The sequence below is a fragment of the Ictalurus punctatus genome, chromosome 2, assembly GCF_001660625.3.
Source record: "Ictalurus punctatus breed USDA103 chromosome 2, Coco_2.0, whole genome shotgun sequence".
NCBI lineage: Eukaryota > Metazoa > Chordata > Actinopteri > Siluriformes > Ictaluridae > Ictalurus > Ictalurus punctatus.
In genome coordinates, this window is record NC_030417.2 from 3,977,225 (window position 1) to 3,999,121 (window position 21,897).

Sequence of the window (21,897 nt, forward strand, 5' to 3'; positions counted from 1 at the left end):
GCAATCGCACACACAGATACACACATACACACTCTAGGTCACTATTTAGGGGAGGCGTGTGCGTCAGGCTTATACTAATTGGTTAGCTGGGCATTATATTTTACGCTGATTTATTCTGTCTGTCTCATAAATTCAGAGCAAATGAACGGGCCGTTTAGGTAAACTTAAAATGATTTACCAAAACGACTGTGCGTCAGTTCCCCTGATGCCCACTTTGTTTTTGCTTGTCTCGGTGTCTCGCAGGGAATTGCTCTACTTAGGCTTTTGAAAACGATCACTTTGGGTTGTTTTTGTTTTTTGGGGTTTTTTTTTTTTTTTTTCGCCGAATACACACTCCAATCAAACCGCATTAGTCTCGTTTACGACACGGATACTCACGACGTCCCCGCACCTAAAAAGCCGCGAACCCGAAGACGAATGTTCGTCAGCTGCGAGAGTGTTATACGGCATCAATCTCGGAGCAAACCCAAAGCGCCGCTTCCACACCAGGCCCGTGCTGATGCTTGCAAAACTAAAAAGGATATTAATGGAGTTATTCTAATTGCACGAGTAATGCATGCATGCCTGAGATTTCGCGCTGCTCGTTTTGGGCCAAACACTTAATCACGGGGAAGATAGCTCCAAAAAGGAACGCTCGGTCCCGAAGGAAGTGCAGGAGGTCAGGGGGAAAAAAACGCCGGAAGAGCAACAGCACCACTCTGTGTTCGAAGTACACACTGCGGTTTTAAGAAAGGCCGAGATTTGTCCTGCTCACCGCTTTTGATCCTGGTCAGGGTTGGGATCGATCCGGACTCTCTGGAAGACGGGAATTCAGCCCGGATGGGACACCAGTCTCGCACACACACTCATGGCTGAGATTTGTGCCTGATGTATATGATCTCACACCTATTCTGGCATGAATATATCTCAATGCTGAATAGGCACTACATTCATTTTTAATATCATCCATATTCTTCCATAATACTGCTCTGACTCCAGTTAGACCATTTAATGTTGACCAAGTTAAATATTCACGAGTTATCTGTTCATTTCAGCCTCCAAAAAACAAGAAATTTCACCACGGTCTTCTTCTGACGAAGCAAAAACGACGTCGTATAGTAAGGAACGTCCTTGTTTTTCGGGACTACGGCATTCATTTTGACATTTTTATCAGCCTCAAAATGGACGACATAACGCTTTTTCTTACCGTGCGTTCCTTTATTTTTCCTCGCATGCCCCAGTGAACTGATTTCCTATTAAAGAACAACAGCGTAGACAACTTAGCATTAATAAATCCTATCATTGGGCAACTGGCGGCTCGGGGGTTAAAGGTTCTGGGTTACTGATCAGAATTTCAGGAGTTCAATCTAGCACTGTTGGGCCCTTGAGCAAGGCCCTTAACCCTCAATCGCTCAGTTGTATAAATGAGATAAATGTAAGTTACTCTGGATAAGGGCGTCTGCCAAATGCCGTAAATGTAAATTTTATCTAGTTACTGTATATAATAGAGCTGACTGCAGTGTTCATTATTTTATATATATATATAGATGCTATGTGAAGTAATTAATTGAAGTGTGCATGTTTTTTTTATTCTTTTTATTATTGTTTAAAACCGATAAGTGGCAGCTTTTGTTCTCCCCCGAGTGCCTGTGGTTACTATAAAACGGTGTGTATATTTACACACAGTACTGCGCGAAGGTACATGCAAAGAAATGCTGTAGAGCAAAGATGCCTTCAAAATAATTCAATTAAATCTTTCTACATATATATATATATATATATCTCACAAAAGTGAGTACACCCCTCACATTTTTGTAAATATTTGATTATATCTTTTCATGTGACAACACTGAAGAAATGACACTTTGCTACAATATAAAGTAGTGAGTGTACAGCTTGTGTAACAGTGTACATTTGCCGTCCCCTCAAAATAACTCAACACACTGCCGTTAATGTCTAAACCGCTGGCAACAAAAGTGAGTACACCCCTACGTGAAAATGTCCAAATTGGGCCCAAAGTGTCAATATGTTGTGTGGCCACCATTATTTTCCAGCGCTGCCTTAACCCTCTTGTGCATGGAGTTCACCAGAGCTGCACAGGTTGCCACTGGAGTCCTCTTCCCGTCCTCCATGATGACATCACGGAGCTGGTGGATGTTCGAGGCATTGTGCTCCTCCACCTACGTTTGACGATGCCCCACAGATGCTCACATTATCCGTCGTTACCCAGATGTGGACGGGTTCCTTTCTGAGTCCGGTTCCTCTCAAGGTTTTTTCCTCATAACATCTCAGGGAGTTTTTCCCTCATCACCGTCGCCACCGGCTCGCTCAATATGGATAAATTCACACACTTAAAATCTCCATCGTGTGTTTATATATTTCCGTGAAGCTGCTTTGAGACAATGTCCATATAGTTAAACGCGCTATAGGAATCAAATGGAATTGAACTGATGTTCCGAGCCATTTATTGTTTAAACAGTCAATCTAACAAAAAACACCTGTCAGTCACGTGTTCCAATATTTATGCTCGCCTATGTTCTAACGCATTGAACGCATCTACCTAGCCTATAAATACCAGGAAATACAAGCTAAACTTCTAATCTCACTTCTCATCTTCAGCTTTCGATCTCAAACCCAAATGTCAAAAACAGCAAAAACAAAACAACAACAACAACAAAAAAAATTAATTGGCCTTGCCGTTCCAATAGTTTCGGATGGGACTGTGAAATGAAACATGCATTGAGGCAAATGCATTTTGACAAAGCTACTTAGCTGCTCGGGTGTGCGCTCCTATCCAAGTAAACACACCGGGGGCGGGGTGGGGAGGGCTGTGATGAAGATAACCCAGCAACAGGAGACAAACAAACATCGTCGGCTCAGAACCCAGGTCCCTCGCCATATGCCTGCGTGTGCCGCTTCCTCTCAGAAGGTCATGGAAGACATTTTTATGAGCCGTTCAGATCGGTCATTAGATCAGATTATTGCAGAGGGATTTGGATGCTACCTGCGTGCGCACGCCTTAGCGTCACACCTTTATAAGTCGTAACGCGACGACGCGCGATCGCCTGGAGGTTTTTCATCAGTGTTGATCATTTGAATTAAAAGAATTTTAAAAGAAGCCGAGCTAAAAGCAGGCCTTGGGGTTTTTTTTACAGCATGTATCAGTAACATTACCGCAACGTGGCCTTATTTTACTCGCCAGATGGACTGTAATTGATGTATAAACCATACATACTTGCTTGGAGTTGGATTCTGCCTCAGTGCAAAATCCCTTTCTGCCAAATGAATACATGCAAATGGAAAAGCAGGAGTATGGAAGACTGTAATTGATGTTCGCAGAATTCCTGGTGCAACATCGTCCATGTAGACACCCGATAAAGTCCATTAAACCTCATCGAACCAAATGTACAACCCGGCGTCTGTTGTGCGCGCCGAACACAGGCGGGTGGCTTCCTCTCAGGTGGCCTTGTTTTGTTCTGAACAACTGCTGTTTGAGTTTTTCCAGAGCCGGTGATTAATAGGGATCATATTCAGCTGTCAGCAAATGATGGTTGAAATTCTGCCTTTATTTTTAGACCACTGAAGTCATGCATTCAGGTTACTGGGCAAATATGATTGGTTAATCATTTTCCTCATCATCCCAGGTGCACAAAGGTCACGTGAGGTCACAACGACAACAACAACAATTGAGTAAATGCACAAAAGACAAAGAAATGACCGTACTGTAAGGCTTATGAGTGCATACATGAGTGTAAGACCAGACAACCCGTGACTAATAACTAAACCGTCCATGAATTTATATTTAAAACATAATAATAATTAGTTACAAAACAATAATACTATGTAATTAAACAGATTTATAATCCTTGGAGTCCCAAATGTTCAACAATTACAATAGCGTTTATTAAATAATTAAAATTTTAGTCACACTTACGTTTCTTCATGTATTTGTTTATTATTATTGTTATTATTATTATTATTATTATTTATCATTGTTGTTATTATTAATGTAGTTGTTGTTATGGATAAATATATAAATACATACAATTTTCTTTTTTTGTTTATTTATGATAATCGTCGTTGCTGCTATGAATAAATACACAAACACATGTTTTTCTTCCTGTTTGTCTTTGGTTTATTCACTATTACTGCTGTTGATGATGCTGTTATGAATAAATACATCAATACAAACCTACGTAGATTTTTTCTTTGTGTTTCTCTTTTCGTTTACTTACGATGATGATTATTATTGTTGATGTCCGTGCTGTTGTTGCCGCTTTGGATAAATACTATAAACATATATACGTTTTTCTTTTTTGTTTTATTTATGATCATTGTTGTTGTTGTCTATGAATAAATACATAAACACATGTTTTTCTTTTTGTGTTTCTTTTGTTTATTTACTATTACTGTTGTTATTGTTGTTGATGATGTTGTGATGAATAAATACATCGATGCATAGCCTACGTATTTTTCTATGTGTTTTTCTTTTTGTTTATTTGTGATGATTATTGTTGTTGTTGTTGTTGTTTGTGCTGTTGTTGCTGCTGCTTTGGATAAATATAGAAATACATATTTTTTCTTTGTTTATTTACTATTTTTGTTGTTGATATTATTATTATCATATTATGAAATATTATTATTTTGTTTATTATTGTTGTTGTTGTTAACTTTGTTACTACTTACCTTTGAACCTTGAAATATGTATAGAGGATTTTAAATAAGTTCATTTTTAATTCGGATCAGAAACCAGTTGATTCAGGTGCAGCACACAGAAGATACAATCCTGCTGTTATTATAAAGTCGAATTTGTGCTGATTAAAAAGATTTGTATTTTTTGGATTTTATATCATGAACTCTAACCCTTTAGACGAACCGCAGCCCTGTCGATCAGACAGAACTTTCTAAACCAATTCCGCGTTTTAGAAACCGAAGACATCACGGTCTGACTCAAAAACCGGAGCACGTCCAAACGCACAGGACCTCCCTGTGCACGCGCACTACACGCAGCATAAAATAAAGGCTTCCGCGCACTTTCTAGTGCACTACTTATAAACTAAGCTGTGATTTGTAATACAGCCGCGTGCGCCGTACAGACCGAGAGCTCCCACTTCCTGGAGCTCCCAATAAGCCGCTTTTGCTCCGAGGGGGGGCAGAAAACAAAAACAACACGAACAACATGGAGGCGACGAGTTAAAGTTCGTGTGTAATGGGTGGAAGGACGTGTGGCACAAAAATAATAACAATAACAATAAAGCCAATGTCGGGGAGCTTGTATTCCTCCGCAATACAGCTAAGCTAAGCGGCCTAGCTAAGTAGCTAACGCTCCAGCTCGCTGGCAGAGTCGCCGGCGTTATACTTTTATTTACTTTATGGTTCCAGCGCAAAAACCTCCACCGACTGCCTTGCAAACGCATTATTTATTCCGGACAGGTAACATTACTGTCTCCTGTCACGTCCTTCGCACTTTCCACGGAAGAGCTCGCGCGTTAGCCCGGTACCGCTGTGCTAGCATGTTAGCTAGCTAGCTAACATGCTAGCTAGCTAACTTTCCAAAGTTGCTGCAAAAATCCCTCAGTGTGCGTGTGTGCGTGTGTGATGCACGGCCTGGCAGTACGACTCATCCACACGCTTAATTTTTACACCGCCGACGACGACGTCCTTTTTGTTGCCACATACTGAATGTTCTTAGCTTTTTATTATTGTTTTTTTTTTTTTTTGAACGCGTCGTATTGGTGTTTTAATGCTTGGTGCTAGCTAGCTAGCTGGCTAGCGATGTCTGTCCCGTCCTCAGAAATGCTCGAGACGCCTCCTGGATATCCTTTCGAAGAGATTGATTATGCAGACATTGATGTGGAAGAGGTAAGATATGATATTTGAGGGAGGGAGGGATTTATTTATTTATTTAAATTTAACATCTTTATTATCGAAGCGAATAAATTGAGCTTCATTGTGTGGAGTCACTAATGTTGGTGCTGTACAGACTAAATGAATGCACTCCTGTCCTTTTAAAGTGGCTCTGAAATCCAAAAATATTCTCCTGTACCACTTCCTTGGGCTTTTGGACACCAATATGTGAGGGAGAAAGTAGTTTTTTTTTTTTCCTTTCCAGTTTAATTTTTACAGCTCCAGTTAACCCATAACACACTTTATTTTTCCATGACTCATACCTGTACTAATCTTGCGCTCGTCCAGTGAAACGCTTTCTAGAAGGTTTAAGTCCCGCCCACTTACCCAGGTCAGAGTGCACCGCGTTCAACGACACCTCATAATTTCCAACCTTCGATTCGGGGGGGGGGGGGGGTAATAAGTGTGAAAGGTTTCCTCAAACCCCGGATTCGACATACGACGTCAAATCAAAATCAAAATGGCCGCTCGCTTCTAACAGACCGCACGCTTTCTATTGCTGCGCCGCAGTATTCGGAGGAGCATGCGATTTTTCGAATTTACCGCAGGTTTTCCGCAGATTTGGGCCGAGACGCGTCACGGGACGTCATGAAAACGCGCATTCAGTCAAAGCCCTCTTCGGTTCACGTGCGTCGAACATGAGGACAGCTCAAAACGTCTCATCCTGTACGGACTGTTTAGAGACCTAATATTACTTCAAGTACTTTCACTTCTGAAGGATTCATCTTCGCTGCAGAAACAAAACGTCCAGTGGGTGGCGCTGGACTCGATCGAACACCTTCTGTAGCATAACTCATAACACGCTGTACAATACAACAAAACACAACACAAGTACGACCCAAAACACACCGAGTTGTCTTGCTCAGACTTCGCCCAGGTAGGAGGAGCTGAAGCAGGTCTGACTCCACCCCCTGGACTTTTGGTTCTGCAGTAAGGAGTACTTGCAGCTTGTTTTAGCAGCGAACATGGTGCATTTTAGTCCCTTTTCCAAACATTCCTTGCTAGAGGAAAAAAAACAACTATTTTAATTTTAGAGTGCAGAATTTTGTGCAAGTTCACGGTTCCCAAGTTTTGTCTGTTCCAGTGCTGAAATGTCGCTATGTCTTTAACACACAACAGCAGTAACGTAGCGTAATGTTTCAAAATGAACTAAAAGCCTTCGTTGTCATGTTTTCAGGTGGTGGGCAGAGGAGCTTTCGGGGTCGTGTGCAAGGCCAAATGGAAAGGCAAAGACGTTGCAATCAAGACCATAGAGAGTGAATCCGAAAGGACGGCTTTTGTCGTAGAGGTACGATCTAATCAGGCTTACTGTTCTTCCTTCGAGCGCCGTCGACCGTCACGTAATCCTGTTTTATCCTAAAGGTCTTTCTTTAGATCCGTGTTCCCTTAAAGACCTTAAAGGGAAAGTGTACCATCAAACACATCCAATATGTTTTCTATTTATAGCGATTCTGGTGTTCATTTCTTGCAGCGTAGCATAGAAGTAGTTGAGACGCCGGCGCAAGAGTTGGAGTAAAAGTCCCAGAATGCATTGCGGCTGTAGACTTAGTAACAGCAGAGACTCGGGAGTACAAACGAAGTGGCGAGAAATGTGGACTGAAAGATTAAAGCGTCTCTGCTTTAAATCGCTGTCTTTAACTAGGGATGAAGCAGGGATTAATTTCCACAGCCGGCTGCCAGACAGCATCATGGGTAATGCGGGAAAGTTTAAGCAAACAATTTTAAGTTTCAGATCGATCTTGATTTATCATGAGTAGAGACTGAATAACAGGCTTGTTCCCCCGCCAGGGGTTTGAGCATTATTCAGCAGAGTAAACGAGCGAATGTTTCACGCGGTTTCTGATCAGTTTTAACACGCCAGGTACATCATTTATTCAAATTATATTAGTTAGCACTTTTTCCTTTCGTTCATTGGTTTCCCAGGCAACCAGAACATGATGAATCTACTGAACGATTCGTTCACCTGGCTCCTCTTCTTGCTTTCTTTTCTTTCTTCCTTTCTCCAGCTTCGTCAGTTGTCTCGCGTGAATCACCCCAACATCGTGAAGTTGTACGGCTCCTGTCAGAATCCCGTAAGTCTTCGAGTCGGACTCGAGCCCCGTTTCTTTTGTGTGTCTTATTCTGAGCGGTGGTTTTGTTTTAGCGTACGTATTTATTAAATCCTGTTCCGCTCCCGATCGTCGGGGATGTGTCCCTCTTCATAGGTATGCCTGGTAATGGAGTACGCAGAAGGGGGCTCTCTGTACAACGGTGAGTGTTTTTAATAGTTCAAAAGAAAACGAGAAAACCTTCCATGTATTCGGTCGATTCTGAAAGAACTAAAATTATTAACGATGTTGTTAAAAAAAAAAAATTAGAAAATGTTTTGGTTTTTTTTAAAGCGTGAATAGCTCGAGCTCGTTTCCTGCATCGTTTTCCAGAACCCGTGCCCATAATTAAAACTGTGCGGTACTGACAGAAGTCATTCTTTGTTAGTGGGGGTGCCAATATATATTTCTGTAATTTGGAAATCGCTGTAGTTCGTCTAGGAGTTGCGCAGTACATTGTTGGGACGACTGAACACACTAAACGTGCACGAAAACACGCTTTCGCATTACTACGAGATTACGGCTGCGTAACGGACATGGAGGTTTTTCTCATGTGTTCTAAACTCGATTCATCCGGAACATCCTGTGTGTGTTTAAAATGTCACCTGTCCCGCAGTGTTGCACGGCGCCGAGCCACTCCCCCACTACACAGCGTCCCACGCCATGAGCTGGTGTATGCAGTGCGCTCAGGGCGTCTCGTATCTCCACGGCATGAAACCAAAGGCTCTCATTCACAGGGACCTCAAGCCACCCAAGTAAGCACTGCATTACCTCCTTGTCTCACTCACTACTCGATACCATGTCCTCTGTTTTAACGTCGCAGGGATTATTCAACTTCGCTCTCCAGCGCCTTCTCGAGTCACGCGTCGGAAGGCCTTTCCACCGCAGCACTGCGGGATTTCCATCAAAGGGTGTCGGTTTATTTTCCGTAACAGCGCGGTAGTTCCGGCTGCAAGGCAAATCATTATACATTGCATGCGCTTGGTCTAATACCTTATCGTTTCTTTCGTAACCGCGTACAAGTATGATGTGATGAAATGTGCGATCTTTCATACATTTATGGCGCAGTGGCCTCCACTAATATTGGCACCCTTGGTAAACGTGAGCTGTGAAGGCTGTGAAAAATTGTCTTTATTGTTTAACCTTTTGAATTTTTTTGTTTTTAAAAAAAAAAAAAAAATTCACAAACATACTCTGCTCTCATGTACATCAAACAATTGCAAGCACTGGGTGACTAGGGACAGGAAATTGTTCAACCATGACTTCCTGTGTCACAAGGGTATAAATATGAGTTAACACACAGGCCAAATTCCCTTCGTCATTTATAACAACGGTTAAGACCTTTGACACTCTGTACCAAGGGTGCCAATATTAGTGTAGAGCATTGTAGGGCCTGTTTACACCTGGTCACTTCATGCGTTTTCTCCGATCAGATCGCTATCCGATTTGTTAAAACGGTTCCGTTCATACTTGGCCACATCACGCGTTTCAGCTAAACGGATATCAATCCGATCTTCTATTCTCGCGTGAAATGCAAGTGCACGTTTCCGCCGAAATGAAACGGCAGCCACTGTTCTTTTGTTCCGTTTGGGTTTGCGAGTGCAGCCGAAAAGAAAACAAAGACGCTTGCGCAACAAAAGGCAGCACTTATCGTCACTTCACTGTCGGCAGCACTAAACTTTTAAACCCAGCGAGATACCTGATGAAAGCGGTGGGATTTTCCTGGTGGGAAAATATAGCTCTGGTTTCTTTTACAGAAGAAGAAAAGAACTGCTTTCCAGTTTCCTAATGGGGCACCGGACCTTCGATTGTCCTTGTGTCAGCCTGCAGAGCAGTTTCATGTGGAGGCACACTCGTCTCCATCAGGCTATACCTGATATGCGGCTAAAACGAATGACATACGTCCGTTTAGGAAGAGAAAAGCGCTGACGTATGTGGTTTCAACAACCAGGTGTATTTAGACTTGACCAGTTTGGTCTGGAACGCGTCCCAGACCACCTCCTGATGTGATTTGAGCGCTCGGATTTAAATCCGTCTCGAATGCGTTTACACCTGGTCTTTTCACAATCGGATAGCTGTCCGTTCCGAGAAAACGGATTCTATTCGATATACCGCGCAGAAGTCTTAGGCACGTGCAAAGAAATGTTTGGAAATCTTGATCTGTTTTTGTACTGACTCGATAATGTCGAAGTTTGTACCAAAATAAGTCAACTGTTGAGCACTGTGTAACATCACCTTATCTTTTAATAACACTTATTAAGCATTTGGGCGCTGAGTGAAGACACCAGTTGGTTAAGTTTAGCAAGCGGAAATTTCCCCCCATTCGTCCATTATACATTCCTTATTAATGTACATTTTCAATCGGAGACAGGTCAGGACTGCAGGAAGGCCATGCTAGCACCCGCACTCGCATCCGGGCAGAATGTGGTTCGGCTTCTGCTTTGCATAGTAAAGCCTTAACTTGTATCTGTGGATGCGGCGGAGGATGGTGTCAACTGACAAAGGTTTACCAAAGTATCCCCGAGCCCATGTCAGGATATCCATTACAGACTCATGACGGTTTTTAAGGAAGTGATGTCTGGGGGATCGTCCTGGTTTTTTAGCCTCGCCCTTTACACACCGAGATTTGAGCGGATTCCTTGAATCTTTTCATTATATCGTGCGCTGTAGAAGGTGAAACGCCCAAAATCCTACCGATTTATATCAGGGGAATGTTGTTCTCAAAGTGTTGGATTATTCGCTGACGCATCTGTCGGCAGATCGGCGAGCCTCGACCCATCCTTCCTCTCGAAGGACTAGGCCTTTTTTCGGAGTCTCCTTATATACTATGATTAGACGATTACCTCACCTGTTTCACATCATCGTCTTATTTTAACGTCTCACATCGCTATCAGTCCTAAGTTGCCCCCGTCCCAACTTTTTTTGCAACATCTTGCATGCGTCAATTTCAAAATAAACATTTATCTTCAAAAAAAAAAAAAACTATGCAGTTGATTAGCTAAAACTTTAAATGCCTTGTATTTATAATTTTTTATTTATTTTTTTTTTTAAAATACAAGTCAAAGTACATTTATTTAAATATGAAAATACCTTCGAGAAGTGCATTGTGACATTTTGGTCATATCACCCACGCCTATCATCTTGTCAAATTCTCTGAATTTTATGTCCGTATTAGGTGGAGGGGTATGTAGAGTATGCGGTACTGCAGAGTGTGTGTGTGTGACTTGCTTGCAGCTGGTTATTTACATACAGGCTGTGATTGGAAAAGCCTCTGGAAACAAAGTGACCAAGCAGCTGCTTCTCTACAGAGTCGACAGCACCGTACCCAGCATACTAAACATCAATGCAAAGCTTACTTCCTGCTTAATTTGCATAATTTGTCTTTGATCTTTTATTATCCGTAATAAAAAATAGCGGGTTAGTTTCTAGGTCTCTAGGTCATTAACTTATCGTTGCCTTTTAAATGGAGCGTTCGCGCTACATCGTGGCTTGTCCCCTGCTTCCACAACCAAATATGTTTGTTTAGAGGGTCATTAGTTTGGCAGTGTGTTCTGTAATTCCTGATTCCGCATCGATAATTTAACGACCTCGCGCACATCTGTGCCCTTTCCGCAGTCTGCTGCTGGTCGCCGGAGGAACCGTTCTGAAGATCTGCGACTTCGGGACGGCGTGCGACATCCAGACGCACATGACCAACAACAAAGGCAGCGCGGCCTGGATGGCTCCCGAGGTGTTCGAAGGCAAGTTAGGAGCGGAAAGGGCACCGCAGCCCTAAAGCACCGCAGCACAAAGATCACGCGGAAATTAGCGTCTCATCGAACGTTCCCTCTAAACGAAAGCATTAACATCGTCCGTCCTTTACGCACGCTTCGTTTAAGACACGAGGTTTAAATGAACCGCGTCTAAGGAAGAACAAGCAGCTTGTGGGTCTGCATGGGGAAAAAAATATGTACCATCTGTCCAAGTCGTAGCGTTTCGGATCTTTTAATTAAAAAGGCATCCGATCTTAACGTTCAGCACCGAGCGGTGGTTCCGATCTCTCTCTCCTTATGAGTGGTTTTGTTTGTTTTACAAAGTGAACAAGTCATAAGCGGGAAACGAACGTGCGCCTTTTGGATGTTCCTCAGACTTTAAACGAAGAACGTCACAGCCTTGTCGTTCCTCGATTCTGATTGGTCATACGGCGTCGATTCGTTTTCTGTAACGGCGGCTCTGACAGTATTTCGCCCGTTCACGTAATAAAACGCTCGTTCTAACACGCAGTCAGAGGTCCCATTCTTTAATTGATAAAAAACGGACAATAATGCAATCACTTATTAATCGCGTTTGCGTAAGAAGAATAAAACAGAAGTTACTCATAGCACCTTTTAATCCTCGGCGTTTAATGAAACGGTTAATCATAACATGACTCTTCTCGTGGTGTTTTTTTTTTTTCTTCATTTTTGTCGTCGTGCTCTTCATGATGAACTACAGAATACTTAAGACGTTATTACACGTATAACGAAGAACGTTTTCCTTGAAGTGCGGTTAAGAGTATCGTTGTGGTCTCGAAGATTAACCGACGCGTCCGTTAGCGCCAGCATTTGAAATACGCCGATGCGCTGGAATTCTTCTTAGGATATGAAGAGAAGAAAGAAGGGGAAAAACCGCAGAGGACGAGCGCTGGGCTGCGAGTGGGTCGTTATCTTGTTTGTTAATATAAGTACGGCCCTCCCATGCTATTAGAGCTGTGCTCATTAGAGGAGCCAAGCTAACGCTGCTCATTTGCTTTACCGATAAACGAATTAGCCGAAGACCTCAGCGAGGAAAAAAAATGCGATGAGCGATGTAATTGAAGCATAATAAGAGGGGTAATTAAGCCTCTCTGAGGTACCACGAGAGGAAATTATCTCCTGCTCAGAAGAAAGGGGGCAGATACAGCATTAAGGTGCTGAGATAATCCTCAAGTGTGCTTGCTCAGTGAAACGAGGATTCATTCGTCAATATGTCACAATGCTGTCTTTGTTTTTGGGTGCTGCGTCTGCTCGGTCAGTGAGTAAGCCTGTTTTTTTTTTTCTTTTTCTTTTCTATTTTTGGTCTGTAGGCAGTAACTACAGCGAGAAGTGTGACGTGTTCAGTTGGGGCATTATTCTTTGGGAGGTGATCACACGCAGGAAGCCCTTTGATGAGATCGGAGGACCAGCCTTCCGGATCATGTGGGCCGTGCACCGCGGTGAGTCCCTCTCACAAACCCAAGCACACCGTTAGTGTTTAAAACGTATACCGAGTTGCCGTTTTATGAGGCACGCCTTACTATACAGGTGCTAGACATAACGGGTGCTTAGAGTACTTGCAAAGCTGCTAATTATTCCCACAAACGCAGTGTCGGTATTCAGTTTGACTTATTAACGTCGATCGAAAACGTAAACCTCAGGCGGCGAGCTTGATCAAATCATCCCTTATTACTATACAAAGTGGATATACAGCACTGCGCTAAAGTCTTAGGTACGAACCTCTGCGTTATCGAGGCAGCACGACAGCATTTGTGTTTTCCCGGCACAAAATTAAATTACCCCCTAACCCCTGGTCAGGTCCGTGCTCAAAAAGTTAAAGGGATAGTTCACCTAAAAGTGAAAATTCTTATCATCATGTTATCATTTACATCCCTTGATGTCATTCCAAACCCAAATACTGTTACTTTTCATCACATAACAGAAGATCCCCCAACACACACACACACACTCTTTTCCCACTCTTATTACAGCTCTATTCCATAAAATGGCAGAAGATCGTGATCACGAGCGTTAAAGATGCGCTATAAAGACCCCGTAAAATCGATACTCCTCCAAGCGTCCATGCGAGAGCTTTGTGTCGTACGGCTGCTTTTATAGTAGAGCCGTTCGGAACAACTTGAGGGTGAGTGAGTCGTTTTTCTCTCGCTAGGTAACACGGTCAAGCCGTTTTACAGAGACGTCGATAATGAAAAGACATCCGGCTTATATATATGTATATGTATATAATTTTATTTTTTGGTGGGACAGCGAGAAAAAATAAGCGAACAGGAAAATAGTGAGCAGTTTTGTAATTAACATCGTGTCTGCTCTACTGTTGAAAGTGCAGAGAGAGAGAAAGGAAGGCAAGAAAGAAGACTTTACATAGAAAACGAAAAAAGACACACACACACCCCCACACACATCTTTTGTTCAGTCCTGTATATCTCTAGTGTACCTAATATAATGGCAACTCAGTGTAGGTAGGTTATTTTACACACCATATCAAGTAGTTAATGTAGTGGTGTAATTATTTATTTATTTTTTGTTACTGGTGGTTCATGATTTATTTACTTGTTTATTTATAATTATTTATTGGTGCGCTCAGGAACTCGTCCTCCCCTCATTAAGAACCTGCCCAAGCCCATAGAGAGCCTGATGACACGCTGCTGGTCCAAAGATCCCTCGCAGCGGCCTTCCATGGAGGAGATTGTCAAAATCATGATGCACCTGATGAAGGTACCCGGCACTGTACAGCTCTCGCCAGGACAAAACGCTGCCCGAGATGCTGTGATGTCATGTGTCTGCTTCTTTCTTATGCACTTAGTGTAGACCTCTTTCACACCTTCTTCATCTCTCTCCTCATCTCTTCTCTCGTCTCTCTCTCTCTCTCTCTCTCTCTGCAGTATTTCCCTGGGTCAGACGAGCCCCTGCAGTACCCATATCAATATTTGGACGAAGGCCAGAGTAACTCTGCCACCAGCACAGGTATAGATCATTTCAATAGGCAGATTTAAAAATCATTTTTTTTTAAAAATCCTCCTTTGGGCTATAAAGATGAAACCTCTCAACGCGTCGAGATGCACACGGAATGGTTTTATAATCACGTTGTGGTGTGGCACTGCGGATTAAAATCCGATCGGATCGTCAGATCCTTTTAGAGCTCCCCATCGCTAATACACATCACCAGAAAATTAAATCGGCCGTATAAACAACTCGGCGATGTTATTACTCTGTTCTTCATAACTCCGACTAGCACACGGACTCGATGTCCAGCAGCGTTAGCGCCACGTTTAAAACGTCACGTGCTCCTGCATATAAAACTCGTATTAATTGAACGCTGCAAAGGTTAGCGCGAGTATAAATATACATTTTGACCATATTAGTACTATTACTGTTTACTCGCCGCTATAATCCCTATTTATTTAATAACGGTGGCGTTTGAACAGAAGAACCGTCGCCGTGGTTTGGAAGACGGGTGTTTGTCGGGTTTTGATGAGATCTTTGTACCTGTTTTGCGGCTCAGGCTCGTTCCCCAGCATGAGCAACAGGAACGACGGCAGCATGGATCACGGCACGCCGGCTGGCACTAACGACACCATCAAGACCATCGAGAAGTTCGCACCGTTCAAACCAAAGGCATGCGATTGCAAGCAAAGCGTGTGTGTCGTACTGACGAACGCCTGTCGGGGTGTGGGTGTGTAACGTGTATTTGTGATGCGCTCGTGTAGGCGGATCCTCTGAGGCCCGGGCATTCTCTGTCGAGAGGCGGCAGCGTCGAGAGTCTCTCAGTGCCGGGCAGGACGCACTGCCTGCCCTCATCCGACAGCAAACGAATGAGCGCTGACCTCTCTGAGCTCAGACAAGACGACAAGATGCCCTTCTCTCCAGGTAACATGCACACACATGGTTATACACACATTTACATTCTAGATAAACCCCCAGTCAAGGAATCACAGGTTTAGTATTCCTTTTCCAGCAAAATCAGAATCTTAGGACAATTTCTGATTTATGAACTCGCAGTTTCATTCCTTAGCGTTCCGAAAGACCGTCACTAGAGACTGAATTTGAGATGTCCATCACTTTTCTTATTTTATTTTTTTTTGTTTTTGTTTCTAACCCTCATCTCTAACCTGTGGGTCATTCGATATCGTGCGTCGATGACGACTAGTCCTCGAGACGATACTCTATCTCTGTCCACCCGCTCCTGTTTCCCGAGAGCAGCTGTTGAAGTCCATCAGTCAGCGTGAATACGTATCGAAAACGACAAACGTTAGGCCGGAACAGTGAAGTATGGGAAGACCGTACCAAATAACATAAAGCTTTCAGACACAACATCGGAGCAATACGGTTAAAAAGAAATTGCCGTTTTAGTGGCAGGGATTTGTGGCAGCCAGACGATTCGCCGGAACACTGCACGCTTTCGTGTCCGCTTTCAACGTGCAACAGATTTGTATTCGTTTAGTTTATTTTATGAAGCCGTGGCATTCCCTTAGCAAACGCTTATGTGGCTGAGAAAACCCGTTTGCGAAAACGGACTTCCGGTCCAGGATGCTTGTTTGTATTTGGATGCGCGTCCCGTCAGCCATTTTATAAACACTGTACTCTGGGGGCGGAGCTTCGTGAGTACGGGCAGGAATGGTGGAGTAGGCTCGATGAGTTTAAAAAAATAAATAAATAATCATTCCGATATCAAACCCAAATTATTTCCGCTCTGGATTGACCTGAAAGGTCAAAAGTTTGTGGACACCCGACTGAAATGTTTCTCGTGGTCTTAAACCGCTTTTGATCCGAAGGTGTGCGATTAAACGTTTGAAATCGGGTGTCGTAGACAAAAATATAACCGTGTCCCTGCGATGCACCGAGGGTTTGCGGGATAGACCACCGCGTTTCCGCTCGTGATCAAGGCGCCTACTGAAGATGAACGAATGATAAATTGATGGATTTCAACACCTCCTCTCCCTTGCGAGTTTTAAGGGAAAACGACTAGATAGCTGATAGGTTGAAACACGCCAGGATATTTCTTTCTTTTTCTTTTTTTTTTTTTTTTCCCCCCCAGAACACCACAATTAAAACTGTTTCTGTTACTAGACTAACCCATCATCCTAATTGTTGGCGAAGGTTCACGCAGCGCCGCGTTATAGGACACGGCGTGACCGCTCTGTTCGTCTCTCCAGCACCGCTCCAAGTCCATCTCTCTTCCCTTACAGCTCCGCACGGCTGTACTTGTTGCATCCTGCATGTCTGCATGCGTCTGTCTGTTCCTCCACGTCGTCTCACAACACGTGTCTTGTCCATCAGCTTGCTAATGTAGGTGTGTGTGAGTACAGTCTGCATGTCGGTGTACGCAGCTCTATATGTATGTGTTTTTGCAGCGCGGCCGCAGTATAAACGAGGCCACCGCAAAACGGCGTCGCACGGCACCATTCTGGACATTCCAGAGATCGTCGTCACAGGTATCGGAGCCGCGTCGTGCCGTGTCGTCCCGTCCCGTCCCGTTCACTTCTGGGCTTGCCACCGCTGCTGAGTTCTGACTCGAATCAGAGCAGTGTGGATGTTTTGAGAAGCAGGGCTGTCACTCCAGGATGTGGAAATCCACACACACTGATCAGGGCTTGCTTTATTCACTTAAAATGAACAGATTAGCAGCAAATTTAATAATAAATAAATCGACGTCTGTCAAATTCATCAGCTCATTAATGACGTCCTGGAGTAGCACCTACTGGTTCTCTGTCTGATCTCTGTCTGATGTTTTTCCTCCCTATATGGCTGTACTGAAGTGATGTGATGTGATATGGCTGATCTACACTTTTTTTTTATTTTTGCCTTGTTTTTCCATTACAGACATTAGCTGCGTTTACATGGACAACAATAATCCACTCTTAATCCGATTAAGACCATACTCTAATTAAGAAACTACCATGTAAACAGCAATTTGTACTTACCGTAATCTAATTAAGGTCATAATCGAAGTAAGCGATAATCTAATTAAGACAGTTGGAGTACTCCTGTTTTAGTCGCGTTATGGACGTGTAGTAGTGACATGTAAACACCTTCATCACATTGTGAACGTCGGGTGGGAGTTTTCACCGCATTTTGTGACAGGACACGATCACACACGGCGAACAAGAGAGTTCGGCCACGTCCCAAATCGCATACTTACCTACTATAGGCCTGTACTGGGGAAAAATACGTGCATCTCGGCTACTATATAGACGGTAACTACGTGATTTGGGACACACCCACCGCTTCAAGCAGTCGTCTAATAGCACGTACAGCATGACAAATAATTAACCGCGCTTAAAGCGTCCGTAAAAATAATAATAATAATAAAAACACCCAAAACTGTATACGGTACCATAACGGAGACGAACTGTATGTCGATACGTGAAATTCTGGAGGGACGTCGTGACGCGGTGACGCGGGCTGTTGATCTAATTATGTTCTAAATCATGTAAAACGGGAACATGACAGGAGTGTTCTAAAAGCGACTCATGTAAACACCTTAATCACATTATTATCTTACTCGGAGTAAGGTCGATAATTAGATTACTGCCGTCCATGTAAACATAGTCCTTGTTTTAATTGTCAATGATTTCCCCCCTTTTTTTTTTTCTTTAATGTTTTTGATGTCCTAGCTGGATTCGCTCAGTTGTCAGGCTTTAACGGTGCGGTCGTTATATCGACACGCAGATATGCTCTTTCAGCACACTCCACGCGGATACGGCGTCCGGCTAGTTTCCACGAACAGGAGCAGCCGAACACGCCGGTGATCTCCGTGGTCACTCAGCCTGCGATCGGTCATCTACAAACGAGGCGCGTCCGATCAGATTCATTCCGAGACGGATGACTTTGAGGAGCGCCTATTCTCGGACACGTTTTTAAAACGGCGCCATCTAGAGGGCCCGGAGCGCGGCGGCCGAATAATAAATTCTCGCAAGCGTCGTCTCCGCGTTAAGTATGCCGGAGCTAATCGGTAGTCGTAAATCGTCTACCGCCGCTGCTTTGTAATCAGGCGCACAGGGTGTGTTCGTGTGTGATTCGCACATGGGCGGGGGGGGGGTTTCTTAATTAATATCCAAAAGTCTCGAGTGTGTTCCAGGGAAAATGGAAACCCCATGCACTCGTTTGCCTTCAGGATCGCTTTTCGGTTTGTACATCATGACCATCATGACACGCGCTTAGGGTTCGTTTATTACGATTTATACCATGGAATTCCTCGATCACAGGAGCAATTCTCTCGACCGTATTATTTTTTCCTTTCTTTCTTCAAATGTTCAGCAGCAACGCTTGATGATCCAAGGCTCAGAAATAGGAAACGCTTGGAAGAGAGCACTTCATCTCGTTCATTAACTCTGTCAAAGAGCACTTCATTCATTCCGCTCGCATAGAGGGGTCGTTACTGTTCTCATCAATGAAAGGAAGGGGGGCGTCGAAGGAAGACGAGGGAGAAGGACGAGGGAGGGAAAGGAAAACGCCAGTCTTGCCGAGGCGTAGTGAAAATCTCATGCTGTTTTATTTATTTATTTACATCTTTTCTTTCTTTATCACATTTGTAAGTCTTTTCTCTTTCTACATTGCTTGCTTTTATTTCTTGCTTTATTTCCATCCTTCCTTCCTTTTCATTTCATTTCTAGCGTTCATCTTGCTTTTCGTTCGTGCTTTCTCCCTCACTTTTTTTTTTTCCTTCCTTGCCATCAATCTTTCTTTCTCGCATTCTTTCCCCCTGGTTGTTGTAAAAATTTTTTTTTTTTTTTTTTTTTTTTTTTTTTTTTTTTTTTTTTTGGGGTGCTGGCTTGCTTTCCCCCGTAAATTTTTTATTTATTAATTTTTTTCCTTGCCATCAATCTTTTCTTTCTCGCATTCTTTCCAACCTCGCGTTCTTTTTTTCTCTCTCTCTCTCATTCGTTCATTCTTGTTTGCTTGCGATCTTTCTTTCTTTCGCGCGTCTGCTCTTTCTCGCATTGTTTCTTTCGCTCTTTTTTGTTGTTGTTGTGCTTGCCTGCTTCTTTCTTGCCTTTTGTTTCTCTTCCTTGCTTGCCTTTTTTTTGTTGTTGTTGTTGTTGTTCTTTTATTTCTTTTTTTTATTCTCATTTTTGTTCTATATTTATTGACTTATTCCTTCCTTCCTTGCTTCTTTCTGACCTTCCGAAAGGACGTGTGTCCTGTAGGGCTGTAGCTTTGTAAATAAGGAATATTAGTCAACAGGAACTGAATTTTTAGTTTAATTCTTTGAACCAGTAATAACGGTTTAAGTACTACTCATACTCTCCTCCTACAGTTCATATTTGTGACACGTCGCTTTGTATTTTCACTGTCTGACTCATTAAATGGAGATTGAGGGATGCTGACTCACTAGTTAAGAGACGGGGTGTGTGTGTCTGTGAATGCCTACTTCTTGTTAGACTATTTGTGGTTATACGCTTTGGTAATACATCTCCTGTGTGTTCCTCTTATGATTCCTCTTAAGACTGCGGTTGATTCGTGACAGAAGCTGGTTTACCAACGCTAGCCAAGCCATCCATGTTGGTGTGTGTGTGTGTGTGGGGTGTGAGTTTTAGTGGTGTAGAATCTTGTCACATTTGGGCCACATATGAGCCTGTGCTGTTGACATGCCAGCGTGCTGGGAGTCAGGGGGTAATTCTGTGCAGCTGTCCCTATGTCACACACGCCCACCTCTTAGTCCTGCTCAGGGACAAGAACCCAGACGAGCGTGTAGCCTCCAGACTCACTCCTCGTTCTCCACTCTTGCTTTTTGTCTCTCTCTCTCTCATTCCCTCCCTCACTATAGCCACCTGCGACCTTAGACGGAGGTCGGTACAGGATCTCCCCGCCGCCTTCCCCGGCGAGACAGGACAGGTAAGATCCTCACCTCACCTCACCTCTTCCTGTGCGGTTGTGACGAGCCGTTTAATGCATCGGCGTAGAAAAGAGGATATACCACGAGCCACGTATAGCGGGGAATAAAATGCCGTTTACTATTAATGCGGATTTTTAAACGGATTAGGCCTCTATGTACTTTCTGCTCGAGGTGTAGACGTAAAGCTCGGCTGTACAGGCGAAGTGTAGAGCCGTTAGATTAGTCGGCGTAGCGTGTGTGCGTTTATTTCGTTTTCATCCGAAATTCTCAGTCTCCGTCATAGCGGTCTGCAGAAATCCGAACGTCCGGCGTGTGAAGACGCGTCCGCTGCCGTCAAAAGCAGATTTTAAGGCGGAACACGACGAGACGAGCGTTAGTAACTAACGGCGCCGTGTTGAAACGATGTTCGTGATTGACCATTTGCAGGAAAGCAGGAGCAGCAGCAGGTCGTCCAGTCCCAGCGTGAGGATCGACAAAAACAGATGCCACATCTCTCCCGATGACCCTACAGGTACTTACACACCCGATACGCGCTCCTCCGTCTTTGCAGGAACACACTTTTTGGGGGTTTTTTTCGTCAGCACAGCTTTAGTTAGGCTCTTCGGTTTTGTGTGTGTGTGTGTGTATGAGAGAGAGAATCAGTGTCATTAGTGATCTTTCAGTACAGCAGCTCTAGCAGGCTTGCAGACATTACGTAATCCTGATCATCAGTCTAGTCTCTCTTTCACACTCTTAATTAACGAGAGTGAGCCGGGGTTATTTACAGACGGTCTGCGGATGTGTGCGGTCACTCTGAGCAGCTTAAACTCCGACCGATTTGCTGCGAATGCACCTGTACGTGACGTATCGCAGAAGGTAATCCGGAGTAATAGATAGATAAATAAATAAATAACGAGCGGGAATGCAGGTGATGTAGATAGACGCTCCTTATCCGAGTATCTTATCCATGTTCTTAACTGACCACGTTTTCTCTCTTCCATAGACTCTAACGGTTCTGATAACTCCATTCCCATGGCTTATCTGACGCTGGATCACCAGTTACAGGTACACACTCATCCCGTCATAGACGTCCGCGTCACGACACGGCACGGCACACGACGTATAAAAACAGCTACGCTTCTTTTCAGTATACCTCTCCGCTCTCTTGCGCCGCGATCACAGTCTCACGTCTGTTTCACTACAGAAACGCTGCACTGTTGAATGTTTTCCTCTTAACAGACTAGATTTAAGTCATCAGTTAATTATACACTACATGAGCTAATTTAGAAGGAGGGGGGGAAAAAAAAAAAACATTAAGCAGTGCAAGACTGGAAAA

The 21,897-nt window shown here is 43.6% G+C and overlaps 1 protein-coding gene across 3 annotated transcripts in view; it reads left to right on the plus strand.

Moving 5' to 3' along the window:
* The first annotated feature begins 5,046 nt into the window (after positions 1-5,046).
* The window catches only part of map3k7 (mitogen-activated protein kinase kinase kinase 7), a 21,835-nt gene continuing 4,984 nt past the window's right edge, over positions 5,047-21,897 (plus strand). Inside the window, exons 1-15 of one of the 3 annotated variants that reach the window (XM_053686563.1) lie at positions 5,047-5,841; positions 7,064-7,174; positions 7,893-7,958; positions 8,091-8,136; positions 8,590-8,728; positions 11,589-11,717; positions 13,061-13,185; positions 14,331-14,461; positions 14,629-14,710; positions 15,249-15,361; positions 15,454-15,613; positions 17,098-17,178; positions 20,514-20,581; positions 21,009-21,093; positions 21,565-21,626. In XM_053686563.1, the coding sequence (XP_053542538.1) occupies positions 5,755-5,841; positions 7,064-7,174; positions 7,893-7,958; positions 8,091-8,136; positions 8,590-8,728; positions 11,589-11,717; positions 13,061-13,185; positions 14,331-14,461; positions 14,629-14,710; positions 15,249-15,361; positions 15,454-15,613; positions 17,098-17,178; positions 20,514-20,581; positions 21,009-21,093; positions 21,565-21,626 (1,485 nt within the window). In that variant the 5' untranslated portion in view covers positions 5,047-5,754. Of the gene's footprint in view, positions 5,842-7,063; positions 7,175-7,892; positions 7,959-8,090; positions 8,137-8,589; positions 8,729-11,588; positions 11,718-13,060; positions 13,186-14,330; positions 14,462-14,628; positions 14,711-15,248; positions 15,362-15,453; positions 15,614-17,097; positions 17,179-20,513; positions 20,582-21,008; positions 21,094-21,564; positions 21,627-21,897 lie in introns of those variants that run through there. The other 2 variants (XM_053686564.1, XM_053686566.1) reach the window with 2 other exon arrangements.